Source organism: Carassius auratus, unplaced genomic scaffold, assembly GCF_003368295.1.
Source record: "Carassius auratus strain Wakin unplaced genomic scaffold, ASM336829v1 scaf_tig00215936, whole genome shotgun sequence".
Taxonomy (NCBI): Eukaryota; Metazoa; Chordata; class Actinopteri; order Cypriniformes; family Cyprinidae; genus Carassius; species Carassius auratus.
Genome location: NW_020528316.1, coordinates 5425 through 25000, shown reverse-complemented (window position 1 = coordinate 25000; position 19576 = coordinate 5425). Strand labels below are relative to the sequence as shown.

General features: G+C 36.2%; 2 protein-coding genes across 2 annotated transcripts; both read right to left on the bottom strand.

Annotated features, from left to right (window-relative positions):
- Positions 1-878: 878 nt before the first annotated feature.
- Positions 879-6571, bottom strand: LOC113096456 (ubiquitin carboxyl-terminal hydrolase 16-like). The gene is given in 17 exon segments (XM_026261864.1): positions 879-1301; positions 1304-1366; positions 1535-1682; positions 1822-1908; positions 1989-2080; positions 2845-3493; positions 3652-3825; positions 3900-4045; positions 4162-4243; positions 4366-4453; positions 4792-4922; positions 5005-5100; positions 5182-5396; positions 5556-5671; positions 5758-5858; positions 5932-6116; positions 6206-6571. Coding segments are annotated over 17 exon segments (2493 nt in total). The 5' UTR covers positions 6267-6571; the 3' UTR covers positions 879-1242.
- Positions 6572-8512: 1941 nt separating this feature from the next.
- On the bottom strand, positions 8513-15095 carry LOC113096457 (ribonuclease inhibitor-like). Its single transcript, XM_026261865.1, has 5 exons — positions 14969-15095; positions 13866-14039; positions 11341-11514; positions 9406-9588; positions 8513-9072 (listed from the first exon to the last, which is right to left on the bottom strand). The coding sequence occupies exons 1-5, from the start codon at positions 15022-15024 to the stop codon at positions 9057-9059; spliced, it is 603 nt and encodes a 200-aa protein (XP_026117650.1). The 5' UTR covers positions 15025-15095; the 3' UTR covers positions 8513-9056.
- Between the last annotated feature and the right edge of the window lie 4481 nt (positions 15096-19576).

The following is a 19576-nucleotide window of genomic DNA, read 5'->3' as shown; positions in this document are numbered from 1 at the left end:
TCGGACCCCATCAGAAATATCTTAATTTGTGTTCCGAAGAGGATCCAAGGTCTTACGGGTTTGAAACGAGTAACTTAAGTAATTAATGACAAAATTAGAATGTATGGGTCGTAATAAAATCAGTCGTTTTTGATGAAAGGATACGTTTTTTAGTATATAATTTTACATAGATTGATGCTCCAGATATCGGTGTACATTATAAATTATTTATCAGATAAAAAAAAAGTTTTAGCACACAAGTTTGTTCTAAGGAACGTAAAACGTCTTAATATTTGAGCACAGCTACGATTGTTGAGCCATCAAGCGCCCCCTTGAGGAAGCAAAATTTTAATATATGTTATTAATGCGCAGTAAATGGTGCCTTCCGATAATATTCTGTTTCCTTTTACAAGACAAAGTATTGTTTTGACAAAATACGCCCAAACGCTTTTGAGAACTGAAATTGTTATTTTTATTTGAAGCCTTCTTAGAATGTTATGAAACAAAACATTTGCCATTATATTTGTCATTTAGGACATTAAGGTATTTATTGCAATATAAAATTGTACCAATATATATTTCAATTAAGTTTTACATTTAAGAAATAAAAAAGATTAATCTCTGTAATAATGTCATATTTCACCCCAAATTAAAACGAATATATAGTTAGAATATTTTGCATATAAAAATGCCTATTCTTAAAAACATTATTTTGATCGTGTCATTTTTAAATACACAGATTTAACACTTAATGTATCCATGATCATTTACTAAACCTAAAAAAAAAAAAAAAAAAAAAAATTATTCTTTATTATAATGAACATCATTATATATACATTTAATGTTGGGGTGGAATATGACTTTTCTTCGTGAGATTCATGCAAAATGACTATTCAGTATTGGCATTTGAGAAACGCTGTATGAGGCAAAGAACCACACCAAAGCCTCATCAAACCGTTCCATCATGATCTAGAGGGAAGAAAAATATCTCATCGCTTTTGAATCACCACTGCAAATTATTAACTCTATTAAAAAACAGATCCCAAGTAAGTTCTGTATCTTATGGATGAATTAAAATTTACCCTGAACAACAGCAGATAACAGAGAAAAAAATAAAAGATGATGCTCATAGAAACGACTTTGATTCAAGTTTTAAATTCATTTGCAGTGTGTTGAAACAGGATTTCCCAGTGCAGCAGCAACCGAGTTCGGAATGAAGCAGCAGCAGCAGCCCTTTGTTTTGAAGATTATTCCTCATGTGAGTTATGAGATCTTCTCGTAGAACAGGAGGTAGGCTTGGGAACTCTGCACTTTGGCCTCTGAACCGGATGAACACTGCTGTCGCTGATGTGAAACCATGATCCTTTACTGGCCTCGGCGTGACCTGCTACGAGATGACGGTTAGAAATAGATAATAATCAAAATGTCATTTTATAATGCAATTTGGATTATGCACAGACAAACTGATTTTTTGGGCCTCTGATATTAATGCATGTTCACATGAATCCATAAAGGTAATCGAAAAAAACTCCAGTTCAACAGCACAGATACTCACAGCCAGCATCGAGTCCATTTTCTATATAACTGCGTGTATAGGGACGTGATTTGACGTAGGCTGTATAATGTCCAGACCGCATGGTGCCGCTGTGTTCCACTATACCATAAAGACTATACAGCACTCGCATCTCGCCCTCCTTCACTCCCTAAAAACACAAACACACATCTGGGTAACTGCTGATCTGCGAGTTTGAACCAGTTTTGAGTAAGTTACTAAACTCCGAACACAAGGAGTGATGTAAAGATGGAGAGAAGTGTTGTGAAAACCAACAATCATTTGCTCACCTTGCAGTTTACTGAGCAGAATGGAGCCAGATCCAGGATCTGAGGGAACTGCACATGTCTGTTCACCTTACAAACACTGTATCCAACCTACAGGCAAAGAAATGACTAAATAAAGGCTCTTGTTCGAGTTTATGGTGTTAGATGAGTTTCTGAACAAGGTGTTTTACCTGCTGGAATCTCTTCAGGTGGAGCGTGAGCACTGCTGGAGGATCAGAGATCAGCATCTGCTTCAGAGCATCTCTGTAAACAGCTTTCTTACCTGACAACAACAACAAAATCTGTTTAGATCATCTTTTTTCACAAATGAGGTTTCTGAAGTGTTGTGTCAAATCACTAAAAACAGCTCATTTCAGGAGATCCAAAAAAAAAAAAAAAAAAAAAAAATGCACAGCAGCAAATACGGAGAAAAAGATGCACAATGATTTTTTTTGTCAATTTCAAATATGAAATTGGTCAGGCATGAATTAATCCCTATGCAATAAATGCTAATGTGCTCCAGAGAATACTGTGCGATATTTTAATAAATTATACATTATATATAATAAATATAAATAAACATATTAACATTTATACCACAAAATATAAAAATTTGCATTATAATTTAAACTAAAATCTCAAGGGTTTGAGCATTTGAAGTGGAAGAATAAATATTTGTATTGTAAACTTTTTTGTCATAATATTTTTTTTTCTTATTCAAGAGATTAAACCAAAAACCCATTAAAAGTTCATATTTCCATTAATAACCAAATCTTTGTTGTTTTTGTCTGGATGTCGCAGCAGTGAATATATGTAGAAATCATAATATGACAAAATCACAATATATAAGGCATGCAGAAACAAAAAAGTAATATCTTATTTTCACTCGCATGTCATGCAACTATTATCCAATATCATTAACAATACCAATATTATTAAATTGGAGAAATTCTAAGTAACTCAATATGTTTCAAGTAAATATTTTATGTCTAGTTTATTAATCTGAGTCTAGTTTATGGTTGATATGATAAAAGTTGAGCAGAGTACCGTCTGTGGCTTTATGTCCAGCCTGGCGTTTAGTGCAGGTGACACACATCAGTCTGTTGTTCTCTGTGAGATGTTCCACCTCAGTGAACTGATACAGACAGGACTCCAGCGAACACTCCTGCTTCTCTGGCGCCGTCCTGCTGGCCAGGGACTGAAAGGCCAGTTCAGGGTCTTGATTCACTACTGTGTATTCCTTCACATCGTCTGAGCCCTCATCTCCATTTTCCATCTCACTTTCTGTTTTTAGTGACAGAGTATTCATTTCTTCTGTTAACTGATCCTCTTCTGCACAAAGCTGGTCAGCAGCGTCATCTTCCTCAATTGCATTCACATCCTGTGCCTTTTCTCCCTCTACAGACACATCTTCAGAGGCCTGGTCTTCAGGTAAGGCGTTAAAGCGGTTGTTGACAGAGGTAGCATGTTCTTGCTCGGATTCCTGGTCATCTTCATCCTCGTTTTGTGTGAGAGAAGGAGGTTTCTCAAGGCTCAAATTCTCCTGGTTGTTTTCGCCTGGTTCTTCATCAGCACTGCCATTTACTGATAGACTTTGATTGGAGGCATCTTGTAGATTTGTGCTGCTAGCCGTACTCTGATTGGTCAGAGCGTCCAAAATGACTTTACTGCCCAGTTTCTGCTGACGTCTCTGAGTCTATGCACATAAAAGTAAAAAAAAAATACATCGGTTTCGCACATGGTCTGGATTCTACTTTATAGCATATACTTTACGAATGTACTCAAAATTCTCAAAAAAACTTTTATTTACATTTTATTTAAAATTTATGTTGTATATTGTGTGTGTGTCTTCACCTTGGCTTGTTTCTTGGCCTGTTTCTTTGCTTTCTTCTGCTGGTACTTGCTTCCTGTTCCTGTAGGCATGTCTTCATTCCCATTGGCCAGAGATGCTGTGTTTTCTCGGTCTCCATCATCACTGACGCTGCTGCGATACTGCGTGACTTTCTTCTGGTTCTTCTTCCTGTGGGCCTGGAGGAAACACTCAAATCAGATCACTTCCCCAGAATATTCACATCAGGGGTAAAGCAGCTATTGAAGCTCACCTCATCAGCTACAGGAAGAGAAAGATCCAGAAACATCTCTGTCACCAGAGACACAGTTCTGCACTCTTTACACATCACTGTGCTGCTCATCTGTCCACCAAACACTCGGTCCACAAAGTTCTTGGGCACACCGTTTTTCTCGTACTCTGGTGAAAATGATGCAAGAGAAAGTTACAGATATAATTTTATTAATGGATTGCATTTAATCATGCTTTAAGCATTACATTAAAACCAAATTTTTCATTCTGACAATGACTTGTACCTTTAAGAACCTTCTTCATCTGCTCAGCCTCTAAGCTTTTGCCAGAGTTTTTCAAAGCCTCCAGAATTCCAGAATTAACTCTCTGGAAAATACAGGGAATAAAAAAACAGCAGAAGGTTACACTAAAATATCTAAAATACTCTACACTGCTAAGATGATGAACGTCTGGTCTGTGTCCATGTCCTGTAGAGGTTCATATTGTACCTTCAGTTCTTCTCCCCTCATGCCGTCCAGAAGGTAACGCAGAAGCTCCTGACTGTCCTGCTGCTGAAAGCCTTTAAATCGTGGAGCTCTGTCAACAGATAATATTTAATGAATATTGCAAAATATTATTGCAATTGCAAATGTTTCCATTTTAATGTATTCTAAAATTTAATTTTGTGGAAACAGAAATATTTTGTAACATTATGTCTTTACTCTCACTTTTGATCATTTTTTGACCCAAACTTTTGAATGCAGGGTAGAATTCGTTTTAATTATTTCTGGAGGCTTTCTGTCATTTTATCTATTGTAAAAGTGAATCAAACTAGCAACCAAAAGACTAAACATATGCAATAAAATCTTTTAAGGACAGAACTTTTCTTCTTATATGAGGCTTCTGTGCTGGGAACACTTTTTTTGGATACCTACTTTTTACATACTTGTGTGAAGAGATCATTAGGGGTCACAACATTTTTTTTGGACCCCTGAACTTCTTTCATAAACTGACACATAGCCAGCGTGAGCGACCCGGGTCTTTCCAGCTGGATCTGAAGAGGTTCCTGAAATTATAATGATAATGTGAAAACATCCTAACATGAAGCTTTTATGCCAGAAGAAAATCATGTGTCTCAGCATCAGTACCAGCTCAGAAGACAGTGCAGGTGTGATGGTGAAGCAGCTCTTCTCATCCCTGATCTGGTTCAGCAGTTCTCGCAAAAACTGCGTCTGTAATAAATTCTGAGAGGAAGACGAGAACATCAGGGTTTGCAGAACTTACATGTTTTCTCACGTGAAGCACCTCAAACTCTGACTCTGTACCTGAATGACTGAATTGAAGAAGCATGTGTTGCCCAGATTACTGAGACCCCTGACGCTCACGACACCAGAGCTTCCTGCGGCTGCTGCTTTCTGTCTTTTGGGACTGTCATCATGTTTTGAGCTGCCCTTCTGCTTCTGCTTCTCCTCGCCCTCTTTCTCTTCATCCAGCGTTTGCTCTGCAGGATTTATCTCCAAGATCTCTTCCTTCTTACTTTCTGTGGAGTATGAATGCAAATTTATGCTTTTGTTAAAGGAAAGACACTCCAGGCAAAAACATGCTACTATTTCATGCACTGGTCAATTTTGAGAGTGGATATTTTGCTTCTACAACATTATATAAGTGTGAATGGCCCTAAAAGCTCTAAAACACCTACTTCTGTTGGAGTTCCTCTTGCCAGGATCTGAGAGCACTTGTTTTCTTATGTGTGTTATCAGCTGCGCCAGCTGCCCCGTGCTGGAATACTGAACTTCATCATCACAGATGTAACACCTGAAGCACATTGGAGCAGAAGGTAAGAGGTCTGAACACACAGACCCGGTCACATTTCAGTGTAGAGGTGGATGTGTGTCACTCACCAGACGCTCCAGACGTCCAGACTGAGCACTAAACAGTGTGGCTCAGAGCGAGGCGTCTCATAGTGCTTGATTGCATGCTGATTTCCTGATCTTCCGCAGCCCTGATGAGGATCATAACATTGTTTATATGCAGTTGGCCTAAAGCAATGTGTCATAAGTCAGCTGAGCACTTACTCTGTGGCCGCATTTCAGGCACATCCACACAGCTGGGCTTTCTCTGTCAGTATCATCCTCTGAGATCTGCTGCTCAACAGGTTTGTTCGGCTCACAGTCTTGACACAAGCTCCACTGCTCATCCAGACAGGCTTTCTTCAGCAAGTTGTGCTCTGTTCCTTTACGGATGTGAGTGCAGGACACCCCTAACAAAGCATTAGGAGAAGCATTTGATTAAAATCACTGTCAGGATCTCATTGTTCAGGGCAGCTGTCAAACATGTACAGTAAGTTACCTGCTGAATCAGTGCTGCTGTCTGCTCGAGGACTTCTGTCTTTCCCCTTCTTTTTACCCATTTTGGTCTATTGAAGAGCACCTGAATGGGGTTAAAACATGACATGTATATAAACATCACATACAGAAATAATAATACGATATAACAGATTTATCATATCAAATAAAGGCTAATGATTGACTTTTGTGATGAGGTTGTTTATGACTATCAGATATTAACGTTCTCCGATACAAAATACTTTGAGAAATGTAATAAAGTGTCATCAATTAAAAGATTAAGTGATAAATATAATTAATACTGGACTTTTAATCCACTGAAAATACAAATTAACTGCAGCAGCTGTTATTTTCAGAAGACAAACATGGCGAAGACATTTTAAGTCTACATACAAAGTTACCAAATGCATTTAAAACTATGTAAACGGAATTTCATCCATTCAAGTTCCCTAAATTAAATAATTTGTAGCGAAACGAACTCGAACTACATTAAAAAATCTGTGTCGTAAAGCATGTTTACCGGCTGCTCTGAGTATTTCCGGTTGACGCTCAATACAATGTAATTTCAAAATAAGAGTCCGACTAAAACGTAAAGTCATTTGACACACATTTGTATCTTTTATTAACGGTCTTTTTGTCAAAGGCTGAATGTTGATTAGACTGGATTTACACTCAGAAAATATTTCAAACTCACCATTTGTGGATATTTTTGATATTCTTCTTTTAGGGATATTTTGTTGCTCTGTGGCCTGCATACGTAAGCATTATGATTATTATAATATTTGTATTCAGTAATACTATCAAATTATGAATACAAAAATAATAATAATAAATTATCGTAATCGACTTTTGGGCGATTCATCACATCATGACCTAAAGCTGAATTGTTCAAAAATCTAAAAGGAAAGCGAAAGTATATAAAACTATGAACCAAAAGGTGCGTTCTATGAAAGGCTGGATCTTCTGTTCTTCTTCCAATCCCAAAAAAAAAAAAAAAGGCTAAAAGAGATTCTTACAGGTCATACAGTATTTTTTTTATTATTTGATGAAAACTTTTTCATTAAATCTGATATTTTTCATATACAATATATATATATATATAATTTTATATATTAAAAAATGATCAAGTTTATCAAATAATTTAAAAATACTGTGTATGTATATATATATATATATATATATATATATATATATATATATATATATATATATATATTATTGTCTTGCCAGAAAAAGGAAGGGAACATAATAGACTCCACTTGCAGAGCATGCAGAAGATTCCACTTTAGCAAGCAGAATTAAAAAATAAAAATAGGAAAAAAGGAATATAAACTTCGGCCATCTGTCCATTTTAAAAGATAATTTAGATATACTATCATATATAAAATACAATCAGAATCAGAATGAGCTTTATTGGCAAGTATGTTTTATTTTTGTACTTAAATGTACTTTATTGGCAAGTACACTCACAAGGAATTTGACTTGATGACAGGAGCTTCCATTGCAGAAGAAAGTACAGACATAGTGCAAACATACATTATAGTGCAGACATGCATACTGTAGGAATTACACAGTATAGATTAAATATAACACCATAAGAAAAAAAGAAAAATTAAATAATGCAATATAATACATGAATAGGAATATAGAGAAAAAAGCTGTTTTATTGAATGTAGAGATATGTTATTTACAAGTGTATATTTTATGTAATTTACAAGTTAAATTTTCAGATTCCAAAATGTAAATGTGTCTGTTATAAAGGACAATGTTTAGTTATGAAAGTTTTACTTGTCTTAATTAAAACACAGGCAAAAATAATAGGTAAATAATATAATATTATAGATTTCCTGACTTCTTTTTGGTAGTCAGGCACTTGATGCTCTCTAATTTAAAACATGTCACCTTACACTAAATGTACCCTGAAAAGTATTATGTAAACTGAAAGTATTATACTTAAATTAAACTCTTTCTCCCATAATTGAAGTTGTCTATAGTATATACAATATATATCCTATAGAGTCTATGGCTTGGTAATTGAAATGCGTTTTAAGATGCTTTCACACTTGGTTCACTTGCCTGGTCCGAACCCGAGTTCGGATGCTCCCCCTTCCCCTGCCCCCGCTGGACTGTGTTCATATTATAATATTTGAGTCCAAATCGCGGTTATCTTGCTCATCAAGCCAGCAGCTGTTTACCCCGTTGCTTGGCAGGAGAAGGCGGCAAATGCACAACATTACTCTCTGCACTTTTATGTATTACGTTTTTGAACTGTTCGTTTTGATTATAAAGCTTCGGTACATAACGGCACTTGCTTCTGTCTTACAAATGTACTGAAAATGCTCTAAAGAACATTGAAGGCGAACAGAAATTAAATGTACAGTTCTCTGCTTGCAGCACGTCAGTCACATTCATCAGGAAAGTGAGTGAAACACACACACAAACACACATTTTCATCAAATAATATGTCATTAATAGCGGTTCAATTCCGCGATTTAGGATTGCGTTCACATAAGTAGCGAACCGTACCAGAGTTCAAATGAAGCGTACCCCAGACCACCGTTTTTAAGCGGACTCGGGTACGGTTCACGGGTGCGCATCCGAGTACAGAAGACAGCGTTCTCATCATCCAAATGAACCGAACTCTGACATCAATCGAATCCGGGTGCGCACCAAAAGTGCTAGTGTGAAAGCACTCTTACTTTTGTCACTTAAAGGGTTAGTTCACACCAAAATTTTAATTCAAAAGAACAGACCAACAAAGTCTTGAGTCTCCTGATTGTGTGACTATTTATCTCTTTATCAGTTCCTTATTCACCATCGGCTGATTCACAGGAAACGGACCTGATGTCTAAAGACTAGCTACTGGTAGTCCTAGTAAAACACACAGACAGTCACATATGAGACATTACTGCGGACACATCACATCAGCAGATCCATTTCAGAATAAAAATGAAAAACTGATCATAGAATAATATCAGTAAATGATCAACAACTCTTTTCACACAGACACTTATTCATATATTCATAATAAGTAATATTCATATATTTATAAATCAGTCACATTGCAGAATTAAACTATTATTATACAAAGTTTAAGGTACAGAGACTGAAGTGGAGCTGAAATATTATCTTATATTTTCAATACACACTTATGAGGTCTGTAACTAAACTTGATCCAATACAAAGCTTTAAATAAATACTCACGATTCATACTTTAGTCTTTCCAGTTTACAATGTGGATCATCTTTCAGATCCAAGAGAGATTTCACATCAGATTTTGATAGTATATTCCAAGACAGGTTCAGTTCTCTCAGGTGTGAGGGGTTTGATCTCACAGCCGAAGTCAGAGCAGGACAACCTTCACCTGTTAGATCACAATCTCTTAACCTGTAGACAACAATGACATGATGTGAATTGTAGTTCAGGTGTCTGTAGTTTGTTATTAACTCTGGTCTCAGAGCAGGAGAGGAGATATAACAACATATAACACATTGCTAAATGCTGCTGCTGATAGAATGAGATTTATATGCATGTTGATGCTCAGTGGTGCGGTTTCAAACTGTCATGTGCTTCCAGAAACTGAACAGACACACAAAGCTGAATGTAAGATACTATTCAATAGTGATTTAAGACGGATAATTATTATTTTTTTTTTTTTGCTGTAACTTCTACTAAACACCTACAGGAGGGTATTTGATTTACACGGACCCACATTTCCCATTAAAATGTTATTTATTAACTCTTGTCCTTAAACACCAAGTTCATGATTTTCCATTTGGCAGTTTCTGAACTGATTAGAAATGTAAGTTACCACTTCGATCAACTTTCCTTTCCTTAAATCATGTTTTATTCAGGATATAAGAGGAACAGTAAACTGCGGATGAAGGACTGAAACTCTTCTGTGCTAATTCTTACAGATACGTCTTTCTATACAGTATGTTGATTTTGCTAGTTTTAAGCGTGTCACTTAATCATCTTGTATTGTTCATTTATTGTTCTAAAAAATATTTATGGGCCAGTTATTTGCATATAAAATGTAAAATAAAATACATTTTATAAAAAATAAAATAAGACACATTTTATAAAATATTTTATTTAATACACCATTTAAGTTAAAAATGCACCACTGTTGTGTTTCCATAACCTTCAAATTGCAAATTGAAAATACATAAATGGAAACCTGTCAATTGTGCTAAAACTCCTATAGATATATCACACAAATATATGTAAAAAGTCATATATTTATTCTTCAATGTACTATAACCTCCTAGAAACAATTCATACTGTAAGTGGCTGCTCTCCAGTATAAGGGGCTTTCCCTTTCATCAAAGGGTTAGTTCACCCAAAAATGAAAATTAGCCCATAAATGACTCAACTTGAAGTCATCCTAGGTGTATATGAATTTCTAATCCAGTCAGAGTTATTTAAAAAAAAAATGTTTTTAATCTTTCAAGCTGTTTGATGCAACTAAGCGGCTGTTGCACTACATCGGTTCATGAGAAGTCAATAAAAGTTCATAATAAAAAGCACAATCAATTAAAAAATTGGCCTCCTGAACAAAGGCCTCCTATAGCGTAATCGATGCATTTTTGTAAGAAAAATATCCATATTAAAAACGTAATAATCACATTAATCCAGGTTGCAGAAAATCCTTTACGTGTTAAGGTATTCAGAACAGAGCAACAATAAAAAAATCTGAAAAAGCAGCTACAGTACAGTATATAATTATAGGACAAAGTTTTACATAGCCTATATATGACATTATAATTTATGTTTTATTTTTTAATTGTAAGGAATTATATAATAAAATGCAAATTATAATTAGGCATGTTTTAGGCTTTTCCTTATTTTTATATTTTAGATATCCATAAATTAAGGTAATGAAAGAAATGACTCGCCATCTCCTTATTGGATGTCAGAGGTACGTCAGAGAGGCTTAGGAAGTAACTGAAGCTCCAGTAAATCACTGGTGGCTCAAACAGGAGCAGCAGGTGATGTGATAGGTTGGAGATGTCATAAGTGCCGTATATGCTGAGATTTATTGTTAACTGAACATTTATTTTGTAATGCTAATTTTAGTCCTAAAATTGACATTAAAGGACACATTTACTTATAAGAATGTTAGAGTGATGATCTTACCACAGTATCTCGATTTTACACTGAGGATTTGCCAGTAAAGCAGCAAGAAGCCTCAAATCAAACTTTCCTAGTTTATTTCCAGACAGATCCAGTTCTCTCAGGTGTTCAGGGTTTGATCTCAGAGCTGAAATCAGAGCAGCACAACCTTCATCTGTGAAACCACAATAACCCAACCTGTAAAGAACAAGGACACACTGAGCATACTGAGTTTTTTACACTGTTAAAGAGTTGGATTCCCATGCTAAACATGGACAAAGTTTCAAAAATTAAGTTGTACATTTGAAGGAGTATTTTTGTTCCCAAAATACTACTTCCGGTTTGTCACAAGTTTCGGAAAAGTTTTTTTCGAGTATGGGTCTATGTGACGTTAGATGGAGCGGAATTTCCTTATATGGGTCCTAAGGCACTTCTCCCGGAAGAGCGCGCTCCCGTATAGCAGAGCAATGAGAGCACAACAGACTTCACTGATCAGAGCGAGAGCGTCGCGAAATGTCACAAAAGAAGTGTGTTTTTGGTTGCCAGGGCAAGACAACCCTGCACAGATTACCAAAAGAGAAACAGCATTAAGGGACCAGTGGATGGAGTTTATTTTTACAGAGCATCAACGGAGTTGTGCAAGTGTTTGTGTTTGTTCCCTGCATTTCGAAGATGCTTGTTTTATAAACAAGGCCCAGTTTGACGATGGATTTGCGTATCGTTTATTTCTTAAGGATGATGCAATCCCAAGGAAAAAGGGTCACGATCGTGTGTTGGAACCGCAGGCGGTGAGTAAAACTGCTTCAAATATCTCTGCCTCCTTGTTAGTGCGTCCGCCTCCCATGCCAGAGACCCGGGTTCGAGCCCCGCTCGGAGCGAGTCGTTGCTGCTGCTGCTTTCGTTCAGTTTCAGCCTCTGGATCTGATTCTGGATCATAAATAAACGGCTGAATCTGACTGTTAGCCATGGTTTGTTTTGGAGGATGGGTTTTCCCTCACGGTAATGTCACAGCTTCCACATGCTCTCAACGCAAAAGCCTATTCGTGCTCGTCATTCTTTAGCTCCGCCCACACGTCACGCCTCCAGTCGGTCGTGTTTTTCCGGGAAAAATCAGTACAGACTATCTTTTTCTTATGAATATAATAAAACTAAAGACTTTTTGGATTTATGAAGGATGCAGTACTACTCTATGTGCTCAAGATTAACAGGATATTGAGTGAAAACAAGCATTTCACCCCCCCCTTTAAACAGAAAGTAAAACTTAAAGCACAAATCAAAGTTTAAAGAATCATTGGACTGAGATCTAAAATGCCACAGACCACAGATCTTGAGAGATTTTGAAACAAGTCACTGAAAGGAGAGAATAAAGCAAACTAGACACTTGAATTTCCTTTAGTTATTTGAAACATCGCATATTTGAACATTTTTCCTGATGGTTCAATCGAAGATAGAAAATCTCCACCATTCTTAATCTCATTAAAAATCTTGTTGAATTATTGACACACTGTTTTCCTAATGAATGTTGTTCAGTTGCTTTGACACAATGTATTTTGTTTAATGCACTATATAAATAAAGGTGACTTGACTTGAATCAATGAAAATCAGAAAATAATGATCAGAAAAGTGAACCTCCTTAGTAGACTGACTTTTCTACTATATCTCTCTTCATGTGACTCACAGCTGACGAGTCAGAGGACTCTTTCTCAGGTGAGTCAGCACTTACAGTAGTTGTTTCTCATATCTGACATTCATTCTCTATGTTGCTGATATTTTGAAAATCATTTCCTCTACACCAAAATATTTCCACTTTTCTCTTTTTTTATTTTCAGTATTTCAAAGTCTAATTTCTTAAAACTCATTATTGTTATACTGCACTGAAAAACAGCATTCACTATTTTTATCTTTAAGAACACAACTGCACTGTTCTCACTTCTGATTGTGTTGAGCTTGAGTCCATTTAAAGTCAAGAGATTGAAATGCTGATTGTGAATACTACTTGCATTACAAAACAGTATGTTATAACATTCTCTGTATATGATTATATATTTCTAAAAATATTCAGATGCTGCCTTATTGAGATCTTTCTTGTCGCTATGCCAGAAGTCCTGCCCAATACCTGCTTCTAATAAACCAAACCATATTGATCCTGCTGATGAGTAAAGGTGTCAGTGAAGGTTCAGGAAGGGGGTCATGGTTTTGAGAGTTGAAACAAAGTGAGCTGCACATGGTTGCTGTGCAGCCCATCTGATCAATGTGATATTACCACATCCAATTCAATTGTAGGCCTATTACATACTCATTTAACATTTTATTCCCAATAATTAATAGACTTTAGACATCGTATTTCCATTTTTTTAATATCCTTAAATTTTCTTCACAATGAATGCGTCTCTAAACTAATATGTGATGTAAAAAAGAAAAATGGAATAGGGAAAAGGCAGATTCTCATCCAATCAGCGGCAAGGTTTGCTATTGTGCTTTACTACTTTGCTTTTGATTCTGATTGCTTGCTTCACAATACTTCATATTGTGTTACTGTGTGATCTTACCACAGTTTTTCGAGTTTACAGCAGTAATTCACCAGTACAGTCGAAAGACACTTCAAGCTGGAATCTCTTAGTTTATTCCCAGACAGATCCAGTTGTCTCAGATGTTCAGGGTTTGATCTTAAAGCTGAAGCCAGAGCAGCACAACCTTCATCTGTGATGCAACATTCAACCAACCTGTAAAGAACAATGATGCACTCTTCATTCTCTCAGATCAGATTAGTTCAGCACTAATTCCATTATTTAAGAGAAGGTCTAAACTTAAAATCAGTGTTTGTGAAACATTGGACTGACATCTACACACACTCAGTGAAATGCAGTGAAACTGAATCATGTGCGATTACCTACATCTGTCCTTCTTCATGTCAAGTCCCAGGTTTTACCCAGGTGATGCGTTGCTCTTGTTTGAGCCTTGTAAAGTGGTGCTCAAAGTTAATTTAATTTCAACATCTTGTCATTCATTCATGAATGAACTGTTTAATTACTCACTCATAAAAACAATGTAACTGCACTGACTGACACCATGTCACCTTGATGCTTGCAATTATGTATTTTAAGCTCTTTAATAAGACAAAGTATCTTAATACTGTATGGATAGTGTTATTAAGACCTGATAAAATGTCCATTGTAAAATGAATACTTGATCTTATTAGTTTTTAGTCTTTTGACATTTATTTCCCATTAAATACCCATTAAACACTGTATTTGCATTTTTATAAATATTTTCTACATTTTTATTTTAAAAGAAATGCCTCTCTGAGCTAATATGCAAAGGAAAAAGTGAGAAGAAGGGGTTCAGGAAAAGACAGATTCGTACTCAGATTGGTTCACTGGATGTACACAGATAATATGTTTGAATGTTTTGCTATTGAAAAGAAAAACTGTTTTAATGTGTAGATAGAAGTCCATTGTGTATAAGAAACAAAGCTGGTCACAATTTTTTGACTTTCATTATATCTTAATTGTAAGATGTCTTACCCAATCAGTGGCAAGTATTCCATTTGCCAACAATTCCTTTTCAGGTAGGAGTAATTTTGTTTTTGCCATAGCGCCTATGATTTACTGCTTTTTGTTCTTACATTGTGTTATATAGTATATGATCTTACCACAGCTTTTCCACTTTACAATGAGGATTCGCCAACACAGCAGAGATCAGCTTCATGCTTGAATCTACTAGTTTATTCCCAGACAGATCCAGTTGTCTCAGGTGTTCAGGGTTTGATCTCAGAGCTGAAGCCAAAGCAGCACAATCTTTCATCTGTGAGAGCACACTCATTCAACCTGTAGAGAACAATGACACAGTCTTCTTTCAGATCAGATCAGATTTGTTAAATACATTATAAAAGGGGTCATATGACGTTGCTAAAAAGATTAACATTATTTTGTTTATTTGGTGTAATTGTCACACGTGTACTACAGCAAGTAGCGAAGAACGAGGAGACAAAGCGTACACTCAAACATTTTCTTTTTTTAAACCAAAAATCCTGAAAAAGTGAAATGTATGCTGCTTGGCCAGCTATCCAGTGCATTGTGATTGGCAGAATGCCTCAAGCGCATGACGGAAATGTTACACCCCTTAACATACTGTTACATATCGCGCTGCATAAACATAAAACCATGTCTGCATTTGTGATCGGAGAAACAACAAACAACAAGCACTTCTCTACACTGCTCTAAACTCAAGAAGCACCAGACTGAAGCTTACGGTGTCTCCACAACATGGCGCCAGCAGTAACAGCGAGAATAAAAAATCCATCTTCTTTCTTTGTGTGAACATTTGGGTGGCTTTATACAAATCTTCCCACATCGTGACGTAGACATGTGGGGGCATGTTAGAATGAGCCGTTATAGCCAGGCGTGGATGACTTAACTTTTATAAAGATTTTCTCTTTGGATATTAAACTTTAGTTTTTGCAACTTTACAGATCTTCTTTATGCACCAAAAGCTTGTAACACTCCTCATAGAAAGGAAAATGTTCAATCGCATCATAAGAGCCCTTTAAATAGAGTGTACAAACTTAAAGCACAAATCAATGTTTTAAGAATCATTGAACTGAGGTCTAAAATCTCACAGAGCACAAAACACGATCATAAAACTTTTACACTACCAGTCAAAAGTTTTTTCAACAGTAAGCTTTTTAATGTTTTTTAAAGAATTCTCTTCTGCTCACTAAGCCTGCATTAATTTAATCCAAAGTACAGCAAAAGGAGTGATATTGTGAAATATTTGTACTATTTAAAATAACTGCTTTCTATTTAAATATATTTTAAAATGTAATTTATTTCCTGTGAACAAAGGAATTTTCAGCATCATTACTCTAGTCTTCAGTGTCATATGATCCATCAGAAATAATTTGCTCATTCATAAATCATTTTAATAAACTGATTTTCTGTTCAAGAAACATTATTATGATTATTATCAATATTTAAAAGTTGAATACTTTAAGAATTTATAGAAATGTATACTTCTATTTAGCAAGTATGCATTAAATTGATCAAAACTGATGATAAAGACTTTTATAATGTTACAAAACAATTATATTTCAGATAAATGGAGCTACATTTTCTATTCGTCAACGAAACCTAAAAAAAAAATATACTCAGCTGTTTTCAACATAATAATGTTTTTGAGCAGCAAATCAGAATATTAGAATGATTTCTGAAGGATCATGTTACTGGAGTAATGATGCAAAAAAAAAATTGTCATTGCTTTGAAATCACAGGAATAAAGTGTTGGAGAAGGATGAGTGTGATTTTGCACCGTTAAAACAATATTTTAAAAAGAGTCACTGCTGAAAGATAAATGTGATTAAAAATGAGAATTAATCTAGTACATTCTTCTGACTGTGTTGAACTCGAGCCTGTTTAAGATCAAGAGACTGAAATGTTGATTGTTTGTGAAAGTTTGTTACATTATCTGCTTTTCCACAGTCGGGCTAGTGCTAGCCTGTTTTTTATACGTGCCAGACAGGGCTCACATGACGTCACTTCCTGTTTGTTGCTGCCATGTTTTTTAGTTTGAGCTACGTCAAGTTACTTCTTTATCTTCTATTTTTTTATCTTAAAATAATTTTTACACACCATCATTTTAATTTCTATAAGGTGTGGATATATCCCACAATGCATTTATTGAATGAGCACTGTCCGAACTGATTGCACTATATTTTCACTGTTTTATTTTATTTATTTATTTTTATGTAAAATCATTTTCTAACTGTTTTTAAAAGTTTTAATCATTTTAAAAGTTTTAAAATTGCTTGTTTTATTTTTGTTATTATTTTTCTTCATGATTATTTTACTTTCTTTTATGTAAAGCACTTTGAATTACCATTGTGTACGAAATGTGCTATATAAATAAACTTGCCTTGCCTTGCCTATAATATTCTACAACAAACACAAAGTGCTTTATCAATAGTTTTATTTTGATTACCAGAGTCCACTATTAGCTTATAGTCCATTAGCATCGCCAGCATGGTTGCCGCTAATCTCGCAAACATTGCTAATGCTCTATTAACACACATTACCATTGTTTTACTCACTGTTACTTGCTTTGAACAGCAGATGTGTGTCTATATTTGAATGCAGGTGAAATATTTAAAATTCATGACATAGTCCAAAAGATTTACACACCATCCTTTTATTGTGGAAACATTTGCATGCCCCTAAACATGATGTGGAATAAAACGAAACCTGATTGTCTGCTTTATGTCAATCACATGGCCTTTTGAGTGTTCTTTGACCATTAAAGCATCCAAGGTTCCCATACCTTCTGCTGTCAGTCTGAATTTACAGCTCAATGAGCTGAACTCACAGCAGCAGAATGAGGCTGAACACTTAAAAATATTTTACATTGTGTTCCATGTCTGAGAGTCTTGATCTTACCACAGTATCTCCAGTTTACACAAAGGATTCTGTATTACAACAGACAGTGGCATGACTCCTGAATCTCTTAGTTTATTCCCAGTCAGATCCAATTGTCTCAGGTGTTCAGGGTTTGATCTCAGAGCTGAAGCCAGAGCAGCACAACCTTCACCTGTTATACCACACTTACTCAACCTGTAGAGAACAAATGACACACTCTTCACTCTCTCGGATCAGATCAGTTTAACAGTAAATCCATTATTTAAAAGAAAGTATAAACCGAAATAAGCACAAATCCATGTTTGATAAATCATTGGACTGAGATCTAAAATGCCATGGAGCACAAAACATCATCATAAAAAAATCTATATTATTAGTTTCTGTGTCTGAGACGGAAGTAGAGCTTTGCACTCACTGGCACATACACACACACACACATTTGTTTCTGTGAATTCTGGGGACTTTCCATAGACTTTGATTACTTTTAAACTTTTCTGATAAACCAATATTTTTTATCCCTTAACCAAACCTTAAACCTACCTCTTACAAAAAACCTGTTTGCATTGTTACAATTTCAGATAAATGTGAAGGGAACTAGATGCATCGATGACGTCATTGCTTTGGGAACACTTCCGGTGTGATGAATGTCTGAAGCCCTTTTACAATCACACCAATTAATCGGCCAATAGCACTTAGCACCGCCCCGAACATACGTACGTATGATCATGAATGTGTGCTGCACACTATTTAATCCGATTTTACACTATGACGAAGGAAGCGCTATCGAAGCTACGGAACAGCCAGCATCGCAGCATCTCGTTTCCTATTCAGGGAACCAAGGTTATATATGTAACCGAAATGTTCCCTTCTTAGGTTCACTTCAAATCTGCAATGACGTCATCACTTTGGGAATGATATACCATAATGCCAGACGTACCTAAGATAGCTGGGACCAAGGAAAGAGTCTGCTCAAGCGGAAGAGACCCGGAAGCCAAGAGCCAGTCTCACATTCAGACAAGTAGAACTTGATGAAAGTGCTAGTAGAGGACTAACCTGCCACAGCACAGACATTTCCCATCAAAACTATTTAAAGAGAGCATGAGAAGAAGCCATTGCTTTCATAAAACAAGCATGCACCTTAGAGGCGAAGTCACACCATGTGCCTCATAGGCTAAAGATATAGTACTATCTTACCCCGCATAGCAAGGGAGAAAACCTCCAACCACTTGCTGAAAGCAAACAGTGTCGAAGCAGCCTTAGGATATACTAGTCCTAGGAAGCAGTAAGACTTAACCAATCTTGGGGAACAGTCCATACAAGAGGAGCTGACAGAGCCTACAGATCCTCATACGTCTAATAGAGAATAGACAATTTCAAAGTTATCTGAAAGACTTAAACAGCTCAAATGGATGGGCTGCCAGGCCTTTCAACCAAAATAAGTCCAAAAAAGGATCTGTGCTCGGTGGAAAGGCCTAAGCTGTCTCGTCCCTGTATAAATGGGAAACCAAAGGGTGACTGTGGCGAGTGGGGCGGGGCCGAGAGGCGTGGGAACGAGGAGTGAGGCCAGGTGTAGTGATTGGAGATGAGCTACACCTGCGCCCCACCGCCGGTCTTGAGTCCCACGTAGGAGATGTAAGGATATAAAACTGGAGCGACGACCGTGAAGGATGAGAGAGGACCAGGCCTGGGATATTATTTTATGTTTGCTTTTTATTTATGCACACCAGTTGTCCGTGAGGGGCTGGTGCGCCGTTTTGTATTTACTTTTGAATATTAAAATGAGTTTTGATTGTGCGCCGGTTCCCGCCTCCTTCTTCCCGATGAATATGGAGATTTGTATATTGTTACATGAC